This window comes from Oryctolagus cuniculus, chromosome 12 (assembly GCF_051225735.1).
Source record: "Oryctolagus cuniculus isolate XC-2025 breed Fujian yellow rabbit chromosome 12, ASM5122573v1, whole genome shotgun sequence".
In the NCBI taxonomy this organism is placed as follows: Eukaryota; Metazoa; Chordata; class Mammalia; order Lagomorpha; family Leporidae; genus Oryctolagus; species Oryctolagus cuniculus.
Window position 1 is genome coordinate 10,401,030 of NC_142878.1, and position 27,990 is coordinate 10,429,019.

At 55.3% G+C, this 27,990-nt stretch overlaps 1 protein-coding gene across 1 annotated transcript in view; it reads right to left on the reverse strand.

Annotated features, from left to right (window-relative positions):
* Positions 1-506: 506 nt before the first annotated feature.
* The window catches only part of CHSY1 (chondroitin sulfate synthase 1), a 61,427-nt gene continuing 33,943 nt past the window's right edge, over positions 507-27,990 (reverse strand). Inside the window, exon 3 of the mRNA XM_051822270.2 lies at positions 507-3,372. Coding sequence (XP_051678230.1) covers positions 1,780-3,372 — 1,593 coding nt within the window. The 3' untranslated portion in view covers positions 507-1,779. The remainder of the gene's footprint in view (positions 3,373-27,990) is intronic.

Sequence of the window (27,990 nt, forward strand, 5' to 3'; positions counted from 1 at the left end):
GTCACCGGGCCCTCATCACCCATCCCAGGGGTGCAGGAGGGCTGTCCCCCCTCCACCGTGAGCGTGACGTCACCGGGCCCTCATCACCCATCCCAGGGGTGCGGTTTCTGTCCCCCAAACCTGACGACCTCGGCATCCAAGGTCTCGCTGTTCTGGACTCCTGGGTTACATACACAGCAGCTGCGTGCAACTCCTCCTCTAGACCACATGGCCCCAAGAGCGTCACGAGAGGCGCTTGCCGAATGCTGGCGTCTCGGTGCCCGGGCAGCGGGACGGGGCCTGGTGCTGGTCTGCAGCCCTCTGCTGCAGGGAACACGGAGCCCGCAAACTGAGGCGGAGCAAACGAGGACCAGTTCACCCGGACACAGGAGGAAGCCACAGGCTGCCCGCCCCGCCCCGCCCCGCCAGCTCCGTGAACCTGCGCTTGCGCGTGTAACACGCGTCTGCGGCTCAGAGCGAGTAAGGACTAAGGAGACAAGACGGCTCTTCAAAGTACCACAGAAAAATACTGTTCACTGGTTTATTCGTCCCAATGAGCAAGTGGCTATGTACAAATAAGCGGATCTCCAATGGTGTGTATTAAAATGGCAAGCCGATCACCGTTTGGAACCTATGTGAAAAACAGAAATTTATTAAGGCACATTTGATCTGTGAGTGTCAAACAAACGAGCTTTCCGGTGCGATGACAGAGTCGTTTCACTTTTGTCCCCGAAACACGTGAGCACCAAAATTGTCGAAGAACACTTCACGTTTAGTGGAACAGCGAGGAAGGCCAGAGCGCGGGAGGGAGGCTCCGGAGATGGGTTTACGCCGTAAGACGCGCCGCCCACCCGCCGGCACATAAATACTACGGACTAACAGACACTCGGCAAGGCGGAGCTCCAGCCCACGGGTATTAAATAAATTAAAGGTATCGGAGAGACAAAGGAGACAACAAAACAGTCATGGAGAGTGGAACCATCGCCACCGTCAGGTGCAGACAGGATGCAGTGAACAAAGCCGGACATTTCCCCACATGTTCATTAGGGCTTCTTTTTAAGCTTGCGTAAGTTAGGTTTATTACAATAATTCTTCTCTGTCATCCTAAATATTAATATTTTAACCCTTTACACAGAAGGGTCAGGAAGAAGGGAAAAAAACCACCAAATCCTTCTTGAAGCCGCACGCTGGGCTCGTGGCAGCCGGCAGGGCCGCCGGCCACTGTGCCCGCTGCGCTCCCGCGGACACCGGATTCTGGCAAAGCTCTCCTGGAGACGGCGGCACAGCCACAGTCGCATTTCCTCATCTCACGACTGCAACACGAGATGGCTTTAAGAAAACAAAACAAAACTGCTGTAAAAAAAAAAAATCAAAAAACAGAAAAACAAAAAAACACAAAAGGTAGAATCTGTGCAATTTTAAGTCACAACAGAACATTTGCGAGTTACAGTGTCGTGTTGCGATAATACTCTGCAGGAATGGTCACGTTTTCTGCCATCGACCAGTAGCGAGGAGGCTGAAAAGGAAGTGTAAAACAAAAACAGAAACAAAACCCAGTTTCGCTCAGCAGGTGCACTTCAAGTCAGGGTTAAGCAGGCGGCTACGTAACGTTCAGCAAGAAGACGTGTTCAAAGGCAAACACTGATCACATTGTTTTGTTCCAAAAGCTCAATCATAAAGGAGTCCTATGTAAGAAAAACACTTGTAAAATATATCCTTGTATGGACTTCAAAAACTGATCATACAAAAACGTCTGAAAAATAAATTAGATAATTAAAACGCCCTCCCGCAGAGCGGCCGTCAGGCTGTCCTCCAAGAGCCGCTGTTATTGCTGCTTTTACTGTAGCTCGGGTCGTTTTTCTCCAGCCACATCTCGGCCAGCTGCTGTGTGGACCCATACGTCGATGCTTTGGACCCCAAGCACATCTTGTACTGTTTGGGGTCCAGGTTGGGGTCGCAGAAGACAGGGTGGTGGACGTGCACGACGCCGACTTCCTGGCTCCGGAACGTCTTCAGACCTGCCTGGACCACCTTGTTGAAAAGGTCCACGTCCTCCAGCCCCCAGCCTTGGATGGAGACGTCGAAGCCGCCCACGCGCACGAGGTCCCCCTTATAGATACAGGTGATGCCAAACCCGTAGTTCCTCCAGAAGCCGGTCTTCTGCGTGAAGGCAAAATGGTTGTCGCTGGGAACTTTCCCGTTATAAACAATCTTTGGGTCGTACTGGCTGAAGATGATCGGGAAGTAGATCTGCTGGCCCAGAACTGTGTTGGCGCGGCACCGCTGCAGGAACTCCGCGGTGAACACGAGGTCCACGTCGCAGAAGAAGAGCAGCGATTCGTTGCTGAACTGGGAGGACCCCACTTCCAGGGCCAGCGCGCGGGAGAACTCGCCGGCCACGGGCAGGACCTGCATGTCGGCCTTCGGGTACTTGGCGCGGTAGTCCCGCATCAGCTCCACCTGCTTGGCCTTGTCGGGGTTGGAGTCGGAGTTGAAGAGCAGAACCACCAGCTTCACGTTCTGGTTGGGAATGAGACACGTCTTCTCGAAGTTGCCCATGAACCTCACGAACATGTCGAAGCGGCCCGACAGCGGGATCAGGATGTTGATCTTGGTCTCTCTGGGCTCCCTGTGCTCCGCCTTCGAGCCGGGCAGCTGGAAGGGCACGAGCCTCTTGAGGGAGTTGGAGAGGAAGGACAGGGAGCCGGACTCCTGGTTGATCTTGTCGGCCAGCTCCCTGGCGTCCAGCTCCTCGTGCTCCACGAACTGCAGCCGGCTGAAGGTCTGCTGCAGGTAGGCGTGCCTCCTCACGGGCACCGTCATCTTCTTGCCCTTGTGCTTCTTGTACAGCAGCAGCAGGTCCAGGATGTACTCGGCCCCGTAGGTGGGGTGCACGCGCCGGTAGCCGTACTGGATCTCCTTGAAGTCGATGATGCGCCCGCGGGTCTTGGCGTTGGCGTTGATCATCTCCATCACCTGCATGACGATGTCGTCCAGGGCCTCCCTCTGCGCCGAGTCCATGCCTCTCCGAGGGGGCTGGCCGTCGGCGGCCGAGTACAGGTACTTGCCCGTCAGGAACTCCCACTCCAGGATCTCCTCGCGCTGGCGGGCCTGGAAGCGCATGAAGGACGGCGGCATGCCCAGCTGCAGGTCCTCCTTGTGGACCTCGGTGTTGCTGTAGCGGCTCATCAGCACCACCTCCCGGTGCAGCTGGATGGTGCGGTGGCGCAGCTCGGCGATCTTGCGGCTGAGCAGGTAGCTGTGCAGTCTGTACTGGTAGGGGGGGTTCTTGTTGGGGTGCAGCGTGATGGCTCGGTGGATTTTGCTGTTATGGAGGTCTCTGATGTACCCCTTCTTGTTCTGCTCGTAATTCTCATAAAAAAGCTGCTGCATCTGTTGAGGGAGAAAAACAAAAACAACGATTTCAGTCGCACACGGCAGGGCGTCCCCTACACTGCCGAACGCTGCAAGCAGAACCGGAGCACCAGAACGCCTTCTGAAGCAGCCAGGGCATGCCAAGGGCCCTCGATAAAGCCACGATCACAGCCTGGCGGGAGGAGGGCAGACGTTAGTGCTGAATGGGACTTCGAGGGCCAGAGCTGGCCAGTGTGACCCTGCAGGCAAACAGGTGCGAGGAGGCTTCCCATCAAGGAAACGCTGAAGACGGGAAACCCGAGTGACAGCACAGCAGGTGAGACAGGGTGCGCAGGGCCAGGGCTGGCACGGCTCCCTGTCCTCCATGCACTCCCTCCGAGGCAGCCGTGTCGGCTCGGGGAGCGCGGCCCAAGCCAAGGCGCTCAGCAGAAGCCAGCACTGTCAGGGTGAAGTGGGGCTCCACAGACCCGCGCCTCCCCGCAGACGACAGTGCGGTGACGTGTCACCCACCCGGGGCCTCTGCGCAGCCAGGGCTGGGCCTACTGGCTCAGCCCGGGGCCCCAGCACCCACCCGGGGCCTGCTTCCTGGGGATGCTGAGCGGGAGGGTGCAGGAAGAATGGGCTCCGATTCCAGCCACGCCTCCCCTGTGCTGTGACACAGGCGGGATCAGCGGCCCACAGGGTCAGAGACGCAGAGCGTCTGCACAGCCTTCCTCCGTGAGGAATCCGCACGGCAAAATCCACCGGACAACGGCGTCTGATCAGCCCTGGGCCTTTCCTCTGTGGTCTGTGGTTTTGGATTTTATTCCTATTGTTAAATGCTAACTCTCTGTGAGCGAGCTGGATTTGGGCTATTTATCTGCCTTTGGACAGACATATGTTTGATAGCCCCCAATTATTGCAATTACAACGGAAAAACAGATCAGCTAGTACACCCGCTTTCCTAATTCTACACAATAAGCTACCAATAAATAAAAGCTCCACGAGTGGAGAAGGGAAACGCTCCCAAAGCAGAGCTTAAAAGAAAACAGGGAGCCAGGCTGACCACCGCCGGCCGGCTCCCGCTGGACCCGTCAGGGCTCGCCTGCGTAGGAACTGGGTGGAGCCCCAGTGCCCTCGTTAGAGTCTCATCTCTGATGGTCACATGGGAGGCACAGGTGTGAATTAGCCACCAAAATCAGTGCCAGATCTCACAACCAATTAGAAAGTGAGGTCAGTTTTATTTTTGCTCTTTTTTTAAAAAAAAAAAATTATTTATTTGAAAGGCAGAGTTACAGAGAGGGAGAAATGAGAGAGAGATTAGAGAGAGAGAGAGGAAGAGAGAGGGAGAGGAAGAAGGAGGGAGAGAGAGAGGCGGGGGGGGCGGAGATTGACTGATCTTCCATCTGCTGGTTCACTCCCCAAATGGCTACAATGGCTGGGACTGGGCCAGGCTGACACCAGGAGCCAGGTGTTTCATCTGGGTCTCCCACATGTGTGCAGGGGCCCAAGCACTTGGGTCATTGTCTGCTGCTTTCCCAGGCGCATTAGCAGGAAGCTGGATTGGAAGTGGAGCAGCTGGGACTGAAACCAGCACCCATATGGGATCCGGTGCTGCAGGCCGCAGCTTAACCCAGTACACCACAGTGCCGGCCTGGTTTCTGTTCTGGTTTGGTTTGGTTTTTAAACACAGCATACCCAAGCTGGGGGATGCACACCAACGCTGACTCTCACACGTGCTAAGAGGAACCAGGGCGCTGCGGGACCACGTGTGGCGGGAACTGTGCACCTCCCCACAGGGAAGCCAAGCTCAAACCTGCACTGGCAGGGGCCTTGGAAGAGGGGACCTGGGGCTTCCTGGGAGGGCGGGAGTGGCCGGCGACAATGCCAGCATGGGACAGAACTCCTGCCACAGGCCTACACGACCACCTGACTCGTCTTTTCACATGAAAGGAATTTCATGAAGTTCCCGCCCGAAGCACCTCTGCTGTCCGGTTTCCAGCTGGGCTGGTTCTTGGGTACAAACTGCACGCTACAAGGTGACAAGCGAGGACGACCACGCTCCCGATCTGGCTTCGGCCTGGCCCAGCCCTGACTTGTGGGCATGGGAGGGATGAGCCAGCAAATGGGAGACCGTCTGCCTTTCAAACTACTCACAACACGTCCCACACACAGACACAAATCCAGTGAAACAGGGAGGTCCTCCGCGGATGCAGAACGCCTGACACTCGGGCCAGGGCGTGGTCTGCAGACCCTGCTCGCTGCCCCTGACGGCGCCACACCCTGCCCTCGAGCCTCAGAACCTGCTCCCAGGTGCCGAGAAGGCGCCTCCTGTGTCACGGCGCTCGGCCTCAGAGCTCTGACCAGCCAACTGTGGGTGCCACGGGACCCTGCAGGGTGTCTGGTGACACCTACTCAGGGCCTGCCACGGACCGAGATGCTCACGAGGCGCCCGAGGAACCAGCGACAAGGGCCATGAGGCAGTGCAGTGCAGGACGCCCAGCCGAGGGCAGCTGACAAGGACCGACGGGCACGGGCAGCCGGCCCAGGGAACCGCGTGCCTGACAACTAAGGACAGGGGCACCTTCCAGACAGGTGTGCAGCCGCCCTGCTTCTCTCCCCAGGAGACCACCAAGATGGCGGCCCTTGATCCTCGGCTGTCCGCACCAGGCTCCTAGTGGGGGCCCCAGACTTCCTGTGAGCTTCAGCACTTCTCAGGAATGTGTCTCTCAGAGTATCTTGGAGGCCGCCCAGGGCCACCACTCATGGCGAGGGACGGTGGTCAGGCTCCACCCTGGGCATGCAGCACCATGCCAAGGACGCCAGGGCGGAGCGGTCCCCTGGCACGGGGCTGTCGCAGGGGCTCTGGCTCAGCTACAGAAGGGTGACTAAAAGGGCCACCATGCTGCCAGCCATGGCTTTATACAGAGATGCACCGGGGGACAGGTGCACCATGGTGCTGTAGCCATGTCTTATACAGAGATGCACTGGGGTCAGGTGCACCACGGTGCTGTAGCCATGTCTTATACAGAGATGCACTGGGGACAGGTGCACCACGGTGCTGCAGCCGTGTCCTATACAGAGATGCACTGGGGTCAGGTGCACCACGGTGCTGTAGCCGTGGTCTTAATCAGAGATGCACTGGGGACAGGTGCACCACGGTGCTGTAGCCGTGGTCTTAATCAGAGATGCACTGGGGTCAGGTGCACCACGGTGCTGTAGCCGTGGTCTTATACAGAGATGCACTGGGGACAGGTGCACCACGGTGCTGTAGCCGTGGTCTTATACAGAGATGCACTGGGGACAGGTGCACCACGGTGCTGTAGCCGTGGTCTTAATCAGAGATGCACTGGGGACAGGTGCACCACGGTGCTGTAGCCGTGGTCTTAATCAGAGACGCACTGGGGTCAGGTGCACCATGGTGCTGTAGCCGTGGTCTTATACAGAGATGCACCGGGGGACAGGTGCGCCACGGTGCTGCAGCCGTGTCTTATACAGAGATGCACTGGGGACAGGTGCACCACGGTGCTGTAGCCGTGGTCTTATACAGAGATGCACTGGGGGACTGGTGCGTAGGGGTGGGGAGGGGGAATGTGGGAGAATGTGGACAGAAAGTTCAGGCCGAGCCTGGGCCTGGGTCTGAGTGCCCCCAACAGTCACTTCCTAGGCCTCCCAGCGGGACCACAACATGAGCACTTCACACAGAGCAGCTGCCCATCGGACACCCTGGATGCAATACAAGTAACCTGTGATGATTCCAAGAAAAGCCTAAGGACACGTCACGGAAGTAGTTCCCTTCCCGAAGGAGCCACCTGGACTTCAGGAACAGGTGAGCAGATCCCCGGGACGGGGAGTAGAAGCGCTACACGCACTCCAGCCATGCCCTGGTGCTGGCGTGCCCACCAGCGTCAGGAGGTCAACAACTCTTCCATAAAATAAATAGGTAAGAAGATGAGAGTCCTAACGGTCTGTTTTCCTTTTTCTTTTTAAATTTAGGCAGAGACAGATAGATGCAGGAGGGTGGTGGGAGCGGTGCCAGCACCCCTATACCTGGTGGTTCACTCCAGCGCTGCAACAGCCAGGGCTGGGCCAGGTCAAGGCCAGGAGTCCAATCTGGTCTTCCACGTCATGGCAGGGACCCAGTCACTTGCGCTATCACCTGCTGCCTCCCAGGGTGCATTTCAGCAGGAAGCTGGCAGCAGGGGTGGAGCCGGGACTTGGACCCACACACTCTGATTTGGCGTGCAGGTGTCTCAAGCAGCGTCTGGAGCAACGTGCCAAACGCCCACCCCATGGCAGTTCATTTAGAACTCCAGGAGCCACAAACATGTAGTGAATTCTGTATCACAGAAAACAGTCTGAGTAGTATCAAGCTGAGATACATCACCACAGGCCTCTCAGTGCTGATGTGGCGCATTATTCAACAGGAGCTCCGCAGGGCACGCACTCGGCTTAGCAGTTAAAGCGCCCGAGTTCCAGTCCAGCGTCGCCCTCATCCTAGCCCCTCTGGCTTCAAGGAAGAGGTGACGGCTCAAGTGGGGCCCCAGACTGAGGCCCCGCTCCTGGGCTCAGCCTTGGCCACTGCAGGCACTGAGGGGAGTAAACCAGCAGACGGAGGAGTTCTCTCTCTCTCTCTCTCTCTCTCTCTGCTTCTCAGGCAAATGTTACCAGTACCGTGCTCACAGTCACACGCTGCACCCACTCACACTGCTCGGTGCCGGGCAGGCCGCCCATGGAGAAGCGGGAGGCAGAGTCAGTGCGCACAGGCTGTTTCACGGTCACAAGGCTAGGCCTCGTTTTCTACAAGCCGCACTGAAGGACCTCTAGGGTGTAGGGCGCACACGGCAGCGCCGGCTTTCTCCCCAGTGTCCATCGAGCCAGCCTTTGACCTTGGCTCCACAAAGAATCTCCGTGACCTTCGACTCTGGCGAAGCCACCTCACCTACACGCGATGTGTCAGGACCCTGCGTCACTGCCCGGTGAATCTGAGAGGGGCTGACACCAGGTCAGCCTATTCCCAGGAACTTCCAGCCCAGCTGGGAATCACCCTCAACGGGCACATCGGATCTTCCCCCCCCTCATTAGCAAACATCCGCTGGAACAAAGGCAGGCTTTCTTCTCTGCTGGCTGTGCCGGGCGGGCGGGCTGTCCCTCACGGAGTCCGCAGTCCGGCCATCAGCTGGCCACCACGCTGCTCGAGAGCCTCACCGAGATACACGCAGCGCTCCCCTCGCTACGTGATGCCGAGTCCCTCGTCCTGCTGTCTGAAGACTTTTTCAAAGAAAATACGGCTTCACTAACGTCCAGACGCCATCACCGCCGGCCGTTCCCACAGCGTTTCTGAGTCTTTACAGCGACGTTAACGTGGCCACAGGCAGCGTTCCCAGGTAGCTGAGAGGAGTCTGTTTACAATTAAGCCAGGATCACCCTCCTCTACGGTTACCCTACGTGCCCCTCCCAGGTCGCCCCTAATTAGTTTCCTGTAGGCTCTGCCAGATTTCATCTAATTAAGTGCAAAGATTAGGTGCTCTGCATTTTAAAGACTCCATTCATAAAACTAAGTGTTTCAGGAGAATGAGGCTGGGACGCTAGTGGTGAAAAATCAAAGCGTATCAATGAGTTTAACGGCTGGTGTCCAATTCTGGAATCTACACACCCGTCAGAGAAGTCTGACCCCTTTCAAAATGATGGAGAATGAAGCTTGGCAGAGTCAGGCACACATGGCCAGGGGTCAGTGAAGGCTTCTGCGTCAGGCCGAGTGACCCGGCTGAAGCACCTGATTCCGCACGTGAGCTCTCCTGGTTGGAGCAATCACAGCTCCAGGGGAGGACGCAAACCTGCCCCCAGCGAGGCCCACGCCTGGCTCTGCGCGCAGCTCTCCAGCCACCACCTTCCCTTAAAGGTGGGGGGGGGGGAGGGCATCACGCTGAACTGGTCCATGCGAAACAGCCTTTCAATGAACAGGGTCCAGTGTAAATGTGGCCCCAAATGTTGCCTGAACACTGGTGAAAGGCACTGCTCCAGGTAGTGCAAACTCAAAGGCCACCTGCAGAGGAGAAGCACAAAGCCAACCAGGGCAGCTGGGCGGCGAGGGCGGCAGGGAGCTGTCTGCCCGCGGAAGGCAAGCCCAGGGTCCAAGCCCCTGCTGGTCTGCTCACAGCAACACAACATGGGCCAGGAACCAATGTCGCACTTGACCGAAAAAACCTCCACATGATTAAATAATTCAAGCTTTGGTCTGCCGGGACTGCCAAAAAGCAAACCAAGACAAAAATAAAACCAAAAACAAACTCCCAGCACCCAGGTGGGTACCCGCCGGGAAGGGGAAGTGGGGGGAACGCGGGCCCTGGGCGGTCACGGCGCAGCTGGACCTGGCTCCTCTGTGGAAAGTCTCCCAGTTTTCCCTGTGTTAGCAAGGAGCTCAAATGATGTGGGGCAGGGGGAGGGCAGGGAGACAGCGAATGAGAACTACGAGTTCATCTCCTTCTAGGACTTTTTCTCTCATCTGCACTCCTTCACTGTAGCCCCCAAGTCTACATAAAGATACTTTAGGCCACTGTAATTCCCAGCACAGGCCCAGGGGTCTTCCCAATACAACCCCCCTCCCCCACCCACCCAGCACTAGAGATTCAAGCAGCTTTGGAGTTAAGGCCTGAGGACGACGCATAGGACAAGCCACAGGCACTCTAAGGCTGCGTAGGGAGGGAGCAAGGCCCAGGAGGGAGCGGAACAAGAGCCCCCCCACCCCTCAGCCCTGTGCCCTGGCCCTGAGCCTTCCAGAAAACAGCACCCGTTTTAAGTGGGGCTCAAGCTTCATTCCATGCATTAAAAATCAGAACCATCGATAGCTGGGGTTGAGCACCTACAGGGGTGTTTGTAGTAAGTATCACAGTTTTGGGCAGGAGCCCTGTGGCACCCAGGTCTCCCGTCAGTCCCATCCAGGGTGTCCAGGGCGGGGGTGGGTCCTCACTTCACAGCACACAATGGGATGGCTCTCAGTCCTCCTTCACAAAGATCAGAGGGGACTGGGGAAGGGAGGCAGGGAGTGGTCTCCTGGGAGTGAGCGGAACCATACAGCTTTAAATTCCACAGGGTCAGATTCCCAGAGAAGTAAAACAGAACACAGGCAACCAACAAAGGCACAAAGGCAATCAACACAGCGCAGGAAAGCTAGGCTTTCCCACATACTGCTGGAGGAACTGGACGTCACGGGGGAGAAACAGAAATGCAGACACACATAAAACACATATAAGGCACATAGCAATATGTACGTATGGATGCACGTTTTCCACAGCCAGACTGTACCAAACTATCTCAACATGGATCACAGACCTAAACACAACGTGCAAAACATGAAACTGGGGAAAGCGCAGATGACCCTGGGTTTGGGGATGGCTTTTTCGATGCAATGCCAAGAACACGATCCATGAAAGAAAGAACTGACGAACTGGAGCTCACTAAGACTTAAACGTTCTGTCTTGTAGAAGACAACGTGAAGAGATGGAGGAGGTAAGTCACACACTGGTAGCAAATAGTCACAAACACCAGATAAAAGACGTGGCCAAAATATACGCAGACCTGCTAGAACTCAGAAACAACCCAATTAAGAAGCAGCAGGAGCCAGCACTGTGACAGGGGGTTAAGCTGCCATCTGCAGTGCCGGCATCCCATATGGGCGCTGGTTCAAGTCCTGGCTGCTCCACTTCTGATCCACCTCCCTGATAACGCGCCTGGGAAAGCAGTGGAAGATGACCCTGGTGCTTGGATGGCCGTACCCACATGGGAGACCCAAATGAAGCTCCGGGCTTCGGCTCAGTCCAGCCCCGGCCACCGGTTACTCACAACACTGAACATTTGGTGCAGTGGGTTACACCACCACGTGCAATGCCGGCGTCCCATGTTGCAGCGTCAGTTTGAAGCCCAGCTCCTCCACTTCTGGTCCAGCTCCCTGCTAATGTGCCTGGCAAAGAAACGGATGATGGCTCAAGTACTTCAGTCCCTGTCACCTACGTGGGCGGAATTCCTAGCTCCTGGCTTTGGCCTGGCCCTGCTCCAGCTGTTGTGGCCGTTCAGGGAGTGACCCAGTGGACGGAGTATCTCTCTGTCACTCTGCTGTCCAAATTAATTAATTATTTAAAAAACATACCCTTACCACACAATGCAGCAATTGTGTTCCTTGTTATTCACCCAAAGGAGCTGAAAATTTATCTCCACACAAAAACCTGCACACAGACACAGTAGCAGCCTTGTTCATACTTTCCAAAACTCAGAGGGAACCAGGACGTCCTCCAGCAGGTGACTGGGAAAGTGAGCTGGGGACACTCAGGTACTGGAACATTGTGCAGCACAGCACAAAGACACGGTGGAAACTGACGTGCACGTTTCTAAGTGAAAGCAGCCGTGAAAGGCTGCTCACGGCAAGACCCCAACTCACAACATCTGGAGAAGGCAACACTGTGCAGACACAAGACCAGGGCTGTCGGGGGTTAGGGGCCGAGACAGAGGGAACAGGCCGTGGGGCACAGCGGTGGAAACTGTCATCACGCACTGTCATCACAGCGGACGCTGCAGCCACCACGTGAGCATGCGCCGTCCACACTGCTCGGACTGCCCCACCGGGGCGGCTGGACCTGCACCTGTCATCACACACCGTCCAGGTCCACAGCGTGCACGGCATCAGGAGTGAGCCCTGCACGGCATCAGGAGTGAGCCCTGCGGTCACAGTGGACGCTGCAGCCACCAGGTGAGCATGCGCCGTCCACGCTGCTCGGACTGCCCCCACCGGGGCGGCTGGACCTGCACGGGAATCTGGACTTCTCACTGTTTTGCAGTGAACCTAAAACTGCTCCAACAAAATCTTTTGTAAAACCAAACCTATTAGAAAAAAAAATCCTCAAATTATTTAAGTACATTCTAGGGAAAACTATTAGTTAATCCTTTTCCCCTGGCTCCTTATTTATAATCAGTCCTGTTGTTCCTTCCTTCATCCGCGCATCCACTCACTCGCTGCTCTTACTAAACAAGCCTTTGGGTCACACAGAATACGTTAAATTTCCGATTCCTTGTGGAAGTGCAAGTAAGTGACAATCCACGGAATGATCTTCTGTCTGAGAGACAACAGACCAAACCATAAAGCCTGAAAAAGAAGGAGAACTGAAGCGTCACTTTGGGACACCTTGCTACTCTGCCTCTATACACACACACACACACACACACATACACACACACACACACACACACTCATTTCAAACTCACGATGGCAAACATTGTTTCAGGTGCCTGACCCAAGCAATTGCCCTGGTCCCGCTGAGCAGATGAACTCACAGACATTACCTCTCATCTACAGACAAGGACAAGACTGATCACAGGTAACAATGCAAGCAGTTCCAGCCAAAACTTAAATAGTATAACCAAAAAGAAGCACAACGCTCAACAAACAGAAGAGCTCAGACTTCAGAGAACACACACGGCTCCCCTGAGCCCGCCAGACCCCAACAGCCCATCAGCAGTCGGGGCAGCCCAGCCAGAGGCAATGCAGATTCACCGGCCAACCTCCACCTCCGACAAACATGGCCACAACTACAAGAACAAGACTTAAAATATGGACGACTGAAGCTGGGGTGTGGCATAGCTGGCTAAGCCACTGTCTGTGGCGCCAGCATCCCATATAGGTGCAGGTTCGTGTCCCACTTCTGGTCCAGCTCTGCTAATGGCCCGGGAAGAGCAGCAGTAGATGGCTAAAGTGTTTTGGCCTCTGCCACCCACACGAGAGACTCAGATGAAGGTCCTGGCTCCTGGCTTTGGTCAGTCTCCTTCTCCCTCTCTCTCAACTCTGACCTCCAAATAAACAAATAAATCTTAAAAAAATATACAAATGATCAACATCCAAAGGTGCAAGAAGAAAAAGCATGCTTTTAAAAGAGGGACCTGGGGCCGGCGCTGCGGCATGGCGGGTGAAGCCTCTGCCTGCAGTGCCAGCATCCCATATGGGCACTGGTTCTAGTCCCGGCTGCTCCACTTCCGACCCAGCTCTCTGCTGTGGCCTGGGAAAGCAGTAGAAGAGGGCCCAAGGACTTGGGCCCCGGCACCCAGGTGGGAGACCCGGAAGAAGCTCCTGGCTCCTGGCTTTGGATTGGCGCAGCTCTGACTGTTGCAGCCAACTGGAGAGTGAACCAGCGGATGTAAGACCTCTCTCTCTCTGCCTCTCCTTCTGTTTGTATGTAACTCTGACTTTCAAATAAATAAATAAATCTTAAAAAAAAAAAAAAAAAAAAAAAAAAGAGGGTCCGTGAGAATTCCCGGCAACTTACAGATTACACCTTAACAGTGCGGCTAGGCTGGGGGCAGGTCTCAGGTGGAGCGCGCAGCACAGCCTGGCACGTCACATGCCCTCCAACAGCCATTACCCCCAGGATAAAATGTTCACGCTGAGAATCTGGTATGAGGAATGGAATGTCATCCTACATTTCCAAAATAACCCGCCGCCCTTCCTTTAGCCAGCGGCAGGCGTCCTGTCTGGAGCTAACCCTCCGGGGCTCGGGCGGAGCTCAGTGGCAAGCTGCAGCCCCACAGCAATCTCTCCGCCTGGGCGCAAGGCAAAGTACACGCATGTGCACTTTCACAGCCCACTGGGTAAGGGAGTTTCGACGTGAGAACTCTGAACTAGCACGCTAGCCCCGTGGAGCCGAATCTCCGCACACAGAGCTGGGGAGCTGTCCCCTATTCAACCCACAAGCACAACACAACCCAGCCCCACTGTGCTAGAGAAGACGGTCTGGGGACAGCACCATCTCCACACTGGGCTGGTGTGTACCTTCAGGAACCTTCCCTCCTGAGAAAACCCACTCGGGGCTGCAGGTGAGCAGGTGCGGGCGATGGGGCCCGGAAAGGCAGGGCCAGCACCTGGGGTTTCCAGCACCGAGCTGGCTGCGTCCTTCCTTCCCACGCCCACAGCACTTCCGGGCAGTCGGCCGCCCCAACTCGGCCCAGTACCAAGACAGACTGGGGTCCCAAGGCCGCCTGGCAACCTGCAAGTGGAAGTGACTCAAAGTGACTCTGGGGGCCAGTGCTGTGGCGAAGCGGGTAAAGCCACTGCCTGCAGTGCTGGCATCCCATGTGGGCGTCAGTTCTAGTCTCGGCTGCTCCACTTCCAGTCCAGCTCTCTGCTGTGGCCTGGGGAAGCAGTAGAAGATGGCCCAAGTCCTTGGGCCTCTGCACCCAGGTGGGAGACCTGGAAGAAGCTCCTGGCTCCTGGCTTCAGATCGGCATAGCTCTGGCTATTGCGGCCATCTGGGGAGTGAGCCAGCGGATGGAAGAACCTTTCACTGCTCTGCTTCTCTCTCTGCCTCTCCTCTCTCTGGGTGTAACTCTTTCAAATAAATAAAACACCTTTATAAAAAAAAAAAAAAGTGACCCTGCATGTGGTTGAGTCTCTGGAAAGTCATCACAGGTAACAGCAGAGCTAAGTGATCTTCAAGTTGGAAACATGAAAACAGTTCCCAAAATTAAGGCCGGGTTTCTGTTTTATTAGTAACATTAACACGCGGACTGCCAGGTACTATAAACGGAAAGAAAACGGAATAAAAGCTTCATTCAAAGTGAACCGATCTCAGCACATCCCCTCCTGTCTCTCTCAGGCGTCCACACTGCCCGCGTCCCGCCTGGGCACCACGGCGGACACTCTCCTTGATGGGCGAGGCAGCCGTGCCCGGCAGTGTTTCAACGACACCGCACAGCTGCGTTTCATATCCTAACTCCTGAACCAGATCGAGCTCTGGCCGTCCTCTGCTCACCGATCTTCCCTCGGAGCCCATGTTTCCCTTTGATGTTCTGCTCCACAAAGTGAAGGGGCATCACCATCACCCTCCAGTGGCGCCAGCTCCGAGAGAACACCACTGCAGGGGACTGGACGGATGGCGACCAGGGCCGCGGCCTGCGCGGGACGAACCTTGGACATCCAGGGTTATCTCCAAGTCCCTGCACAAACATGTTCTGATCTTGCCTCAATTTCCAAGTTAAAGTACAAACTGGAACTCTGTGTACTGTGAGTGTGTGTATCTGTGTGTGTATACGAGTGCATGGATGTGTGTGCATGTGTGTGTGCACTGGGGAGAAGGGAGACAGCGAGAGCTGTGAAGGGTGGGCAGAGAAACAGTCCTGGTCTAGAAAGTCAAAATTCTGCACTCTAGGATCCACGTCTGCAACAGCTGCAAACCGAGCACCGCAGGAACAGACCCAGACGCGTCTTCCCATGCAGACTGCTGCCACGCAATAGAGGCCCCACGTGAGCACGGCGCTCTCAGGCGCATCCGGGAAGCCTGCCCCACGTGACTCTCCGAAGGCTGCCGTGACGAAATGGTGACGGCACCTATGCCTGCTATTTTAAATCCCTTTTTATTTTATTTTTTTAAATTTTTTTATTTGACAGGTCGAGTTATAGGCAGAGAGAGAGAGAGAGAGAGAGAGAGAGAGAGAGAGAGAGAGAGAGAGAAAGGTCTTCCTTCGTTGGTTCACTCCCCAAATAGCTGCTATGGCCAGCGCTGCGCCGATCCAAAGCCAGGAGCCAGGTGCTTCTCCTGGTCTCCCATGGGGTGCAGGGCCCAAGCACCTGGGCCATCCTCCACTGCACTCCTGGGCCACAGCAGAGAGCTGGCCTGGAAGAGGGGCAACCGGGACAGAATCTGGTGCCCCAACCAGGATTAGAACCCGGTGTGCCAGCACCGCAGGTGGAGGATTAGCCAAGTGTGCCACGGCGCTGGCCCCCATCCCTTTTTATTATTACAGAACAATATACATTCATTATAAAATACAGAAAAGGGAGAACTGCTCTTAGTCCCACTTTGCCATTGGGAAAACATTCATTCCAACGCACCTACACACAGACACACACAGGCAGCAAAACTAATTTCACTCCACAATGCCACCGGGCACTCACAGGTGTGCCCACCAGGACCTCAGGCCCGAGGGATGATTCCAGTTCTGGTCTATGTTCCCGACACGGTCAGTAACAACTGCTAAATAAAATCAAACTATTCTATGGCCAATCAGGACTTCAATCAAAAGGGAAAAAAACAAAAGACTAAAACTACAAGCTACAAGAACAAAAATCTCACGTGAGAAAAGGCCAAGGCTGACAGTGAACGAGTAGTTATGTCATCAACCAAAAGCTCCAAGTATAATTTTTTTTTTCTTAAAAAGTTGGGGCTGGGGGGAGGGGAGCAGCAGCAGAGATAATCATAGATTCAGACTGCCAGTATAAATTATGTGTGAATGCAAAAAGTCGATGACATTTATGTAAAATAAGCACGCTTACATGTGTAGCAGTCGTAAGCCCCATACGTGTGAATTATACTGGAAGAAATGAAAACCTCATTCTCTCCAGTCTCATTCTCTTAGGGCCAAGTGTCGCACGGCACTGTGCCCTCGCAAAAACAGTCACTATCTCACGGTCCACTGGTAGCAACATAGCCCAGCAAAGCCACTGACCCTCCTGTCACCCAGCAGTACCACATCCTGAGGTGCAGGACTGAGATGGCAAATCACAGGACTGGCCAACACAGCAACCCAGCCGCGATTTACATACGACCGCTCCGGTTTCTTTCCAGATGCATCCCTCCAAGGCGCAGGATGCTGCACTGAGGGTATGAGACCCAGCAGCTCCTAGAACAGTGCCTCACTCACAAGCACGCACCCACGCAACAGCAAGTGCACGTTCTGCTAAACTGTGCATAAATCTGACAGCAAGCCCATCAGAACAGCCTTCTTTCAGGGATCAAATTAAACTGATTGAACTGTGATAACTAACAAGACATTTCAATGTCCCCCCAGATGTGAGATTTTTTAAAAAGATTTATTTATGTAAAAGGAACAGTGGCAGAGAGCGAAGGAGGGGGAAGGGAGAGGAGAGGGAGAGGAGATGAGAGGAGATCTTCCCTCTGCTGCTTCACTCCCCAAATGGCTGTAACAGCCGGGGCTGGGCCAAGCCGAAGCCAAGAGCCGGGAACACCATTCGAGTCTCCTACATGGTGAGGGAGGCCCAAGTATTTGGGCCGTCCTCTGCTGCCTTCCCAGGAGCATTGGCAGGGGCTGGATTAGAAGCAGAGCAGCTGAGACACGAACTGATGCTCGGATATGGGAGGCCAGCGCTGTCACAGGTGGCAGCTTAACCCACCGCACGGCAACACCGGCCCCCAAACGCAACTTTAATCACAGCTGCGTTCCCGAACTCAGTGTTATGCCAGGGATAAAGCTCAAAGCCACGCAACAGAAACGTAAACGGAGGCACCCTAAGAGAAGTGTCCCCAACTGGACTGATCTGGAGTTTGTAGTGTATTTTGAGACTAACCCCAAGTCTTCATTATATCTCCTATTATAGTCAGAATGATTTTCCAGGAGAAAAATTTAGATCAAGCCTCAGGATACCCCCAATTTGGCATTTATATAATGTGAAATTATGAATTTATATAATGTTGAACTATAACACAGTGAACATAAAACCAAAACTGCAAATAGAATATCTTAATGACCGGTTGCCAACCACCAAGAATTCTTGCCAGTGGAAACGTTTGTTAGAAGTCTATTCCCATCTCAAATTAGGGGCTGTTTAACCTAAAAGTCCATTAAATTGCACTGTGCAATTGTATTTTTTAAACATCTGATCTCGGTCGCTACCATGAATTCAGATGCCCTCGCTTGCAAGCTGGGAAACGAAACTCAAAGCATGGGAGAGAGGAAAGCTGACGCCACCAGACTGCGGTCATGGCCAGTGTCTGTCCTCCCTCCCCATGCTGACCGATCGTGGCCTGGCTCCGGGAGTCCAGCCTCCTGCCTGCTTAGACACAACCACACCCCCTGGTCCCCCCCAGTGGCTTGTGAGCTGAAATGTGTGCCCCTGAAGACCAGCTTTGGGCTCTGCCTCCATGGCTCTCCCCCAGCACAGTACCCATACACCCACCTCCACCTAGGGCTAAGCTGCAGGAGATGTGGGGGTGGGAAGCCAAACCGCAGAGCCTGAGGCCCCTCTGGGCACAAGGAACAGAGTCCCCTGCCGTCCAGGGACCCCTGACAGCCATCCTAGATTGTTCCTCTGCCGGCACATTAACATTTACACGCTGGGTACCGCTCAGCGGCCCGCTGGAGCGGGTTACCTTTTGGCACGTCACACACATTAGACATTTCCCTGCTGTGGTAAACACGTGAGCTTGTGAGCAGTCTGTGACTCCAACGCCGGCTCTCGGTCTCACAGAAAGAGCACGGGCAACCTCTACTCTGAGCAGCATCCCACACAGCACTTCACACAGCAGCAGGCAGCCCTCGTGAAAAGCCGGCTTTGAGGAACTGGGCCACTTGTCCACGAAACGCTGAGCATCAGGCCCAGGCTCTAACAGCCCGGCTGTGGCCTAGAGCAGGGGTCAGCACACTAGGCCCAAGTTCAGCACTGGCTGGCCGGAATTGGCACTGTGGCACAGTGGGTAAAGTTGCTGCCTGCGACACCGGCATCCCACATGGGCGCCAGTTTCATGTCCCATCTGCTCCATTTTCAATCCAGCCCCTCGCCCCGGCCAATATCTGAGTGCTGGCTCAAGTCCTGGCTGCTCCCCTTCTGATCCAACTATCTGCTTATGTGCCTGGGAGACAGTGAAAGATGCCCCAGGTACTTAAGATCCTGCCACCCGTGTGGGAGACCAGGATGGAGTTCCCGGCTCCTGGCTTCAATCTGGCCCAGCTGTGGCTATTGCAGCCATTTGGGAAGTTACATCCGTGGAGAACAGATCTCTCTCTGCTCTTTCAAATAAATAAATCACTTAAAAATTAGCCAATCATTTCAAAATGAAACTCTTATTAAGTTCTCTGAGAAAATACACAGGGATGGGCATTTGGTACGGTGGTTAAGGTGCCACTGGGACACACCATCACCGTATCAGGGTGCCTGGTCTGGGACCAGGTTCTAACTCCTTTCCCAGCTCCTGCTATGCGCACCCCAGGAGACAACGACCACGACAAGTAATTGGGTCCCTGCCAGCACTCGGGACACTGAGTGCCTGTCGCTGGCCAGCCCAGCCGTGGCTGTTGTGGGTGCAAACCAGCAGACTGGAGAGCTCTGCTTCTCCCTCTGCCCTTACAGATAAATAAAAGGAAGTAAGTTTTTTAAAGATATGTCTGGGGTAATCACAGCCTCAGGACTATCACCTTTTGTACGTTCAATGCATCGATGCCTCTCCTCCCATAACAAACAAGATGCTAAGTTAAACGGAAACTCGGAACACAGCACCAAGCTCGGCGTGGCCTCACTCTTCGTGGCCTGTACCCATTTCATTTCACTTTGGTTTTGTGCGTAAAAGGCAGTTCCGAGAAACTAAAAGCAGACATGGCGCTCCCCAAAATAGAACCCACAGAGACCACGCAGAGCCAAGTGTGTGCATTGCATCGCTGCTTCTGACCGGGATGCCAGCTGCTCGGCGCCTGGACGTCCTGAGTCACAGAGCCCGCGGAAGCCCTGCTCTGGGTGAGGCGCAGGTGAGAACGGCTTCCCGCACACAGCTCCTTCCACGCCGCACACGCTTGCCGACGCCAAGCACAAGTGCACAGGTTTCCCGCAGTCTCGGGAAGGCCGCTTTCGCTTCTAACTGACATGTGGTAGCCGTGCGTGTTGGGGTACACACAGTGTGACAATCTGACACACGCATACAACCTCTGATGGCCAAATCAGGCCAGCTGGCGTCTTGGCGTCCGGTTGGGAGCCTGACTCCTCTCCCCTAGTTCTCAGACACAAACTAAGCACCTGCGCGTGCAGTCAGAACGCTGCGCTCACAGTCCCCCCCCCCCAAACACCTCTCACCATCCTGTGCCAGGACGGCCGTCCAGGCCGAGGGAGCAGAACGGGGTGGCCACGGGCAGTCACGCACGAGCCAGCTGACGTGCGGGGTTACTTTACGGAGCTTCCCTTTCCTGAGCCTCAAGGAACAAAGTAACAGAAGTCTTCACACAGAAACGGCGCGAGTGCGACGTCTTCACACAGAAACGGCGCGAGTGCGACGTCTTCACACAGAAACGCCGCGAGTGCGACGCCGTCACACGGAGGGCGACAGGCTCAAGCCTGCTGGCCTCTCACAGGCTGTGTGACGCAAGTCTGCTGGGCTGACAGTCGTCCAAGACTGATCCCGTGTGCGATAAAAAAATGGCACTAACGGAGGGTCTTGGCTGCTCTCCCCATCAGGTTGGGGGACCCAGGCCAGGATGCAGCTCCTGAATCTTCCCAACACACCCACCAGCTGGGCCCCTGGCTCTGGCTTCTCCTCACACCTCGCCTGCCCGTCCTGGCTGCCTCTCAGCCTGGGGCGTGTCGGTCAATGTGGAACTCGGGCCCCTCGCTGGGACCAGCTCAATCCCCCAGACTGCTCCGTGGAGCTCCTGGGTCCCCTGCTTCCCCCACCAGGTCAACTGCAGCAACTCGGGGCAGGGGTGGCGGGTGGGCAGCAGGTCCGCCCACACCACACACACGCCACTTTGGCCTCCCTGGGGCACTCCCGCCCACCTGAGACTCAGACCTTCCTGCCTCACCCAGCCCTGGGCCACCCTGGAGCACACCCCTGGCAAAAATCCCCTCTATGAAGAAAGTTACAGGGCTGGTGGTTGGAGAGAGCCGCCCACTGCTCCCACACCCCAGCTGTCCACGACCAGGACGTGATGGCACTGGGCAGCAGGAGCCGCACGGCTCCCGAGCAGCGAGGTGGGGGCGAGGGAGGAGAGAGAGGAGGCACAGACTGATGCCTGAGCGTGGGCTGGTGTGCAGGCCCAGCCTGGCTCCTTCCTGTCCTAACCCACTTGCTCAGCAGGGAAGTGGGCTCCTCCTCCAGCAGGGCTCCAGGCGGGGGCGGGGCAGGAAGTGGGAGGAGCTAGGTCTTAGGAGGCTGCAGGAGGATGACCTGAGGTCAGCAGCGCCAGCAGTGAGATGGCAGGCAGGTGTTCCCTAGGCAAGTTATTCTCAGAGGCAACCTTCAGGGGGCAGCAGGCCAGCCAGGGACAGACCGTGGCCTAGGCTCACCACTACCCTCCGGCCTCTGGACACCCTCCGGCTTTCAGCATAGGCAGACTGCCTGGTGTGGCGGAGGCTGCAGCAAAGGCGGACATGCAGGGCTGAGGGTCCTCGGGTCTGCTGGCAGCATTGGGGTGTAGACGGCATAAGGGACTACAAGGGAGGCATCTTTAAAAAAACAAAACAAAACACTTTAAAAGGGTTGATTCAGGGGCTGGCGTTGTGGCACAGAGGGTTAAGCTGCCAGGTGCCAATGGCAGCATCCCACATGGGCACTGGTTCAAGTCCCAGCTGTTCCACTTCTGATCCAACTCCCTGCTAATATACTTGGGAAAGCAGAGGAAGATGGTGCAAGTGCTTGGGCCCCTGCCCCCACCTGGGAGACGTGAATCGAGTTCCAGGCGCTTTAGCCTGGCCCAGCCCCTGGCATTGTGGCCATTTGGACAGTGAACCAGTGAATGGGAACTCTCTCTTTCCCTCCCTCCGTCCTCCTCCTCTGTAACTCTGCCTTTCAAATAAATAAATAATAAATCCTTTTGAAAAGGTATATTCATTAATCATACTTTGTGCTGTCAGAGATAAAGGTTACAAAACCAGGACAAACAATGTAAAAGCCCTATTTAACAGAAACTATATGCAAGGGAAAAAAAGATATTGGTGAGATAAATTGCTTTTGCATTTTAGAGAGCTTTTTTAAAAAAATTATTTATTTAGAAGAGTTACACAGAGATGGAGAGACAGAGAAAAAGAGATGAATTCCATCCAAGGATTCAATCCCCAGATGGCTAAAACAGCCAGGGCTAAACCAGGCTAAAGCCAGAAGCCAGGAGCTTCATCCAGGTCTCCCATGTGGCTGGCCAGGGACCAAACACTTGGGCCGTCTTCCGCTGCTTTTCCCAGGCCATTAGCAGGGAGGAGGATCGGAAGTGGAGCAGCTGGGACACGAACTAGTGCCCACACAGGATGCTGGCGTCAGAGGCCACGGCTTACCCCACGGTAGCACGCAGCCCTCCAGGTAACTTTTTGTAAACACACCACGAATCAGCTGTCATCGGGACATACGCGGTCTTGGGGCTAGCGTCCATCCTTCGAACGTCCACTTCGCACTATTAAAAGCTACTTGTTCACGGAAGAAAACATCTCTAGTGCTGGTCAGCATATAAAAACGGGAATCTGACAGCGGGTAGAGCAGCAGCTGCTTTCAAGTAAACAGAAGGAGTGCACAGATCCGTTCTGTCAACAGTCGTTTACACCTAAATCCAAGCTGTAAAGGAGGACGTGCAGGGTCCCAGGGGCTGCACCTGCCTGGGCAGGGCGGGCGGCCGCAGGGCAGCCTCCCACCCACAGCCAAACCCCCAGGTGACGGACGAGACAGACACCACCTACCTTCAGTACAAACACTTCCCACCCGCACTCAGGCTACGTCCGAGAAACGAATGGTTAATTCAAGTAACAATCACCAGTGGGTGCTAAAATGAGTGGATGAAGGCCAGAGGAGGAACAGGTTATCTCACAGTCTCAAAACATCTCCCTTTAAGAGACTGTATCCATCACAGACTAGGAAAGCCGCCACGGAGCAGAGAAACCCAGCAGTGGTCAGGTAACACGGCCAGCAGGGAGCCGCTAAACGCTGTGCCAGCGAAGGGCACAGCACCAGGCTGCGCGGCACCGGGCCACGCAACTGCCTGCACTTTCTAACGGCAAAGACAAGGCCAAGGCAAGAGCACACCAAGTGTGTCGACTACACACTGCACCCTGCACACCCGAGGCATCAGCTCTCTGCCAGGGAGACGTCACTGGGACAGCTGCTACGCCGTGAGGTCAGCGTCAGTCATTCCCCACCTTGACCGCTGTGCGGTGTTCAGGAAACCGAACGCTTTGGTTCTGAGAGAGCGCCCGCTGAGTGTTGTGGGCAAAAACGAACATGACGGTTCAGGAAACACTAGAGTGCGCGTGCAGAGAACAGGACAAGGCTGACGCCGCGTGTTAATCAGGGCTCGGGGCTCAGGGCAGTTGCTTTCTGTTATGTTTAAAATGATTTCAAGGAGCCGGCGTTGCGGCTTCCCGGGTAAAGCCACCACGGTGCTGGCATCCCACATGGGCTCCGGTTTAAGTCCTGGCCACTCTACTTCGATCCAGTCCCTGCTAATGCTCCTGGGAAAGCAGTAGAAGATGCTCCAAGTCCTTGGGCCCCCGCACCCACAAGGGAGACTCAGAAGCAGCTCTGGCCGTTGCAGCCACGTGGGGAGTGAACCAGCAGATGGAAGATCGCTCTCTCTCTGCCTCTCTGTAACTCTGCCTTTCAAATAAAGTTTAAAATTCTCAAAAATCAGGAGCTTGATTTGACAGTAAGAAGAGGTGAAACTACAATAAGAAATGCATTTAAAAATTCAAGAAAATAAAATGATTTCAAGATTTTAAAAAATTCATTTGAAAAAGAGCAGTTAAAAATGACCATCTGGAGGAGGGATGAACACTGCCACTTGGCAAGCATCACGGTAATTAATTTCTGCAAAACTGTGTACTCCATTCACCAACAAATAAATCATGTAATTATGGAAAGAAACTTTTTTAATGTCCTTTCCTCGGAGATTCTGAGAAATGTAAAGCAAGAAGCTTTTGATCTGCAATCTGTTTCATTAAGACTAAAGTTTCAATATTTTGTCTTTTGGATTTTTTTTCCTTTTTTTAAAAAGTAATCAATATGCCAGTGCCGCAGCTCAACAGGCTAATCTCCGCCTAGCGGCGCCAGCACACTGGGTTCCAGTCCCGGTCGGGGCACCAGATTCTGTCCCGGTTGCCCCTCTTCCAGGCCAGCTCTCTGCTGTGGCCCAGGAGTGCAGTGGAGGATGGCCCAAGTGCTTGGGCCCTGCACCTGCATGGGAGACCAGGAGAAGCACCTGGCTCCTGCCTTCAGATCAGTGTGGTGCGCCGGCCGCGGCGGCCATTGGAGGGTGAACCAACGGCAAAAGGAACACCTTTCTGTCTCTCTCTCTCACTGTCCACTCTGTCAAAAAAAAAAAAAAAAAAAAGTAATCAATATGGCAATGCCTCATTACATGCTCTGAGGCTTCCTAGACAAAAACCTGCTACTATTTCTGTCTCAGTTCACCCTTTTTGCTGCCTGTGCTGTGGGCGTGACACCCATTTATTATAGCCAACAATTTACAGTGCCCCTTAGTTACCAAATTACCACCATCCACACGGATGATTCAGGGAAAACCAAGACACACCTCTCACACCAGCACCCTCACGGCTCTTCAGGAACAGCGGCCTCTTCCACTTCCCTTCACTAAACAAGCTGCTTATCGATCCAGACTGCCCCAGCCCTGACCACGAGGGAAACACACGGCGCCAGCAGACGCGGACGTGCCGGGAACCGCGGCGCCAACACGGCCGTGAGCCTGCCGTTCACGAAGCCCGAGTCTGCACTCCGACGTGTCGGCACACAGCCCGCGCAGGCCTGTCCTGCTCGCCGGCAAGCACCTTGGTCCTAGACACGGCTTCGGGACTCGCCCGGCCCCCCCTGCCCTGCCCCGGCCCCGTTCTCTCTCGAGCACTTCTGGCCAGGAACGCGCTCCATGCTGGACGCCTCTGCAAGGGCGTGCTGCTTCTCGTCCACGCTTCAGAGCAGCTGCGTGACGAAGGCGGAGGCTGAATTTCAAACCCAAACCCGTGTGTGCTCTCCCTTCCTGCCCTCCCAGGGCAGTCCCTCCTCCCAGGCAGGAGGGACGGTGCAGCAGACAGGGCCGAGGCCACACAGGCTGCGATGGCTCCCGAGCCACGGGGTGACATTAGAGCATGTATAAAATGAAGTCTCAGGTCAGCTGCGGGCCAAATCCAGGAGTTTGTTTTTAAAGACTCCTGCGATCCACTCCTGATGGCGGGGCGGGGCGGGTGCTCCCAGCAGGCAGGCGCGGCTCCTGTTGCCCGGTGGGTGCGGCACCCAGGGGGCGTGAAGCCGGCGCGTGTCAGTGTGTGGTCACTGCTGCCGCGTGCTCCCCGTGGAAAGGACTGAGAGGAGCACCCGGGGATGGACCTGACAGCCCCTCGGGAGGGAAACGGACAGTGCAGGCTAGGCAGCTGGCGCAGACGGCGGTGCTGGCCCACGGCGCACACTGGCTGCGAGCAAACGGGGCGGATGAAACAGACTCTGTAACTCGTGAGAACTGCGGGCGGCATCCTCACTTTCTCCCCAACATATGCAGACCCCAGGGCTGCAGGCAGTGGACAAGGGCCCCCTTGGCTTGGGGTACAGCTGGAAGCAGTTCTCTGGTGCGTATTACGTTTCTTTTCTCATTATGAATCCTAAAAACTCACAGAGGCTGGCACTGTGGAGTCACGGGTAAAGCTGCCGGCTGCAGAGCTGCCATTCCATATGGGTGCCCGTTTGAGTCCCGGCTGCTCCACTTCCAAGCCAGCTCCCTGCGAATGCTCCTGAGAAAGCAGCGCAAGAAGTCCAAGTCGCTGGACCCCGGCACCTGCGTGGGAGACTTGGAAGAAGCTCCTGGCTCCAGATCGGCCCAGCTATGGCTGTTGTGGCCATTTGGGAAGTATACCAGTGGATGGAAGACCTCTGTCTCCTCTCTTTCTTTCTCTTCCTCTCTGTAACTCTGCCTTTCAAACAAATAAATCTTAAAAAAAATAAAAAGATCTCACAGACGTACGCAATGCTCTCTCGTCATGCACACAGGGAAACACGCTTCACTCCCTCTCCCAAACCTCAGGTAAAAGCAACCGCAGCTCACGCCCCGCTTCTCCACGGTCCACCGCAGCCAAGCTGCTCCCTGCCACCCCAGGGGAGCCTGGCTCCAGCGTCACACTAAAGAGAAACAGGGCCAGACGCCGCAGCACATGAAGCAGCGACACCTGCCGCAGGTGAGGCCTCCCAAGCTCCCTGAGACAGCGCGGGTTTCTCAGTTCTCTCCTGACGGATGCTTTTTACATTAACAGCATTTTTGGACAAGAAGGAAAATAACTACTCACCACCTAAAATGGGACTAAAAGGCTTTTCTCCTGTAACTCATTTTTGGCTGAGAGGAGAGGAAGGCAAACCTTCGCTGTGGAAGTGGAGCCGCTGCGTGCCCCGGGCTCAGCCACCCACGGCGGTGTCAACAGCAATGTCCCTCCACCCCCAGTGCCTTACACAGCATTCCACGTCCACGCTAGCAGGACACGCTTCATACTTACGTGCTCTCTGTACGTGTCCACATAACAAACTTGTGTACGCTACTGTATTAACCTCAAAACGACCTAGATGACTGGCACACAGGAAACAGATCTTCAAAGACAAGACTACCAAGTGGAAATACTGTCGGATTCACCGACAGGTTTTTTAAGCACTTTTGAAACGAAGGCTGTGCTGCCCTGTGGTGCAGCTGGACATCACCTGGGCCGAGCAACTGGAATTCAAAGCCCCCTACGAGATGTATTTCGGCTTCCTAACCTCCCGCCCCAACCACTTTCTTGAAGAAAAATGGCACCATGGGGTCGAGCCAGGCAGGGTCCTGTAACGGGGTGAGGACAGGCACCATCCTCCAGTGTGCGTGTCAGAGCCTGCAAAGAGCGAGGGGGTAGCACAGTGGGGCCCAATGGAGGCCTCAGGGCCGGAGTCCATCAGACAAGCGCGGGGTGGGGTGGGGGTGGCGGGCACCACAGAGCAGGAGATTGCTCACCAGGAGAGGAAACTGACGCAACTCCTCCTCTGCAGGCAGTGGACGCTGCTTTCTCAACCCTCAAGAGAGCTCCACGGGGCCGGGCTGTGGCGCAGTGGGTTAACGCCCTGGCCTGAAGCGCCGGCATCCCATATGGCGCCGGTTCTCGTCCCAGCTGCTCCTCTTCCAATCCAGCTCTCTGCTGTAGTCTGGGATAGCAGTGGAGGATGGCCCAACTCCTTGGGCCCTTGCACCCACGTGGGAGACGTGGAGGAAGCTCCTGGCTCCTAGCTTCGGATGGGCGCAGCTCCAGCCGTTGCAGCCATGTGGGGAGTAAACCAGCAGATGGAAGACCTCTCTGTCTCTACCTCTCTCTGTAACTCTGTCTTTCAAATGAATAAAAATCTTTGAAAAGAGAGGGAGAGAGCTCCAAACACAGAAGGCGATAACAGAACTCTTTGGTGTTGACGTGGATTTGGGGGTTTAGCCTGACTTCAGATACACACTCACATTTCCCCTGCTCAGGTCACTGAACAGGCCGGGGCACAGCGACACCCCAGGGGCCATGAGCACACCGGGGGACTAGATCCTGGCTTCTACATAATTCCACTGAAAGGAACCAGAGATGGCGGTCTGCAGGGCTGGGGCGAGGTGGAGGAAGAAGCACCCACGCCGGAGAGGAAGAAAGTGCCCAAGGAAAGGCGTGGACAGAGCACAAAGGCAGAGGCCAGCCAGCAAGGGATGACTAGACACAGAGCAGCGACGTCTGAGATGGAAACCCCGACGTCCACGCACGTGCACGCTTGTGCACGCACACACGCGTGGACAGAAACGGGAGCCACATTCACCTCACCAAACAGAAGGAGCACCCAGGTCTGGCGACCATCAGGGCATGAACTGACTGAGACAAGAGACAAGGACGGGTGCAGCAGGTGCGTGCAGCAGGTGCGTGCGAGCGAGAGGGGGGAC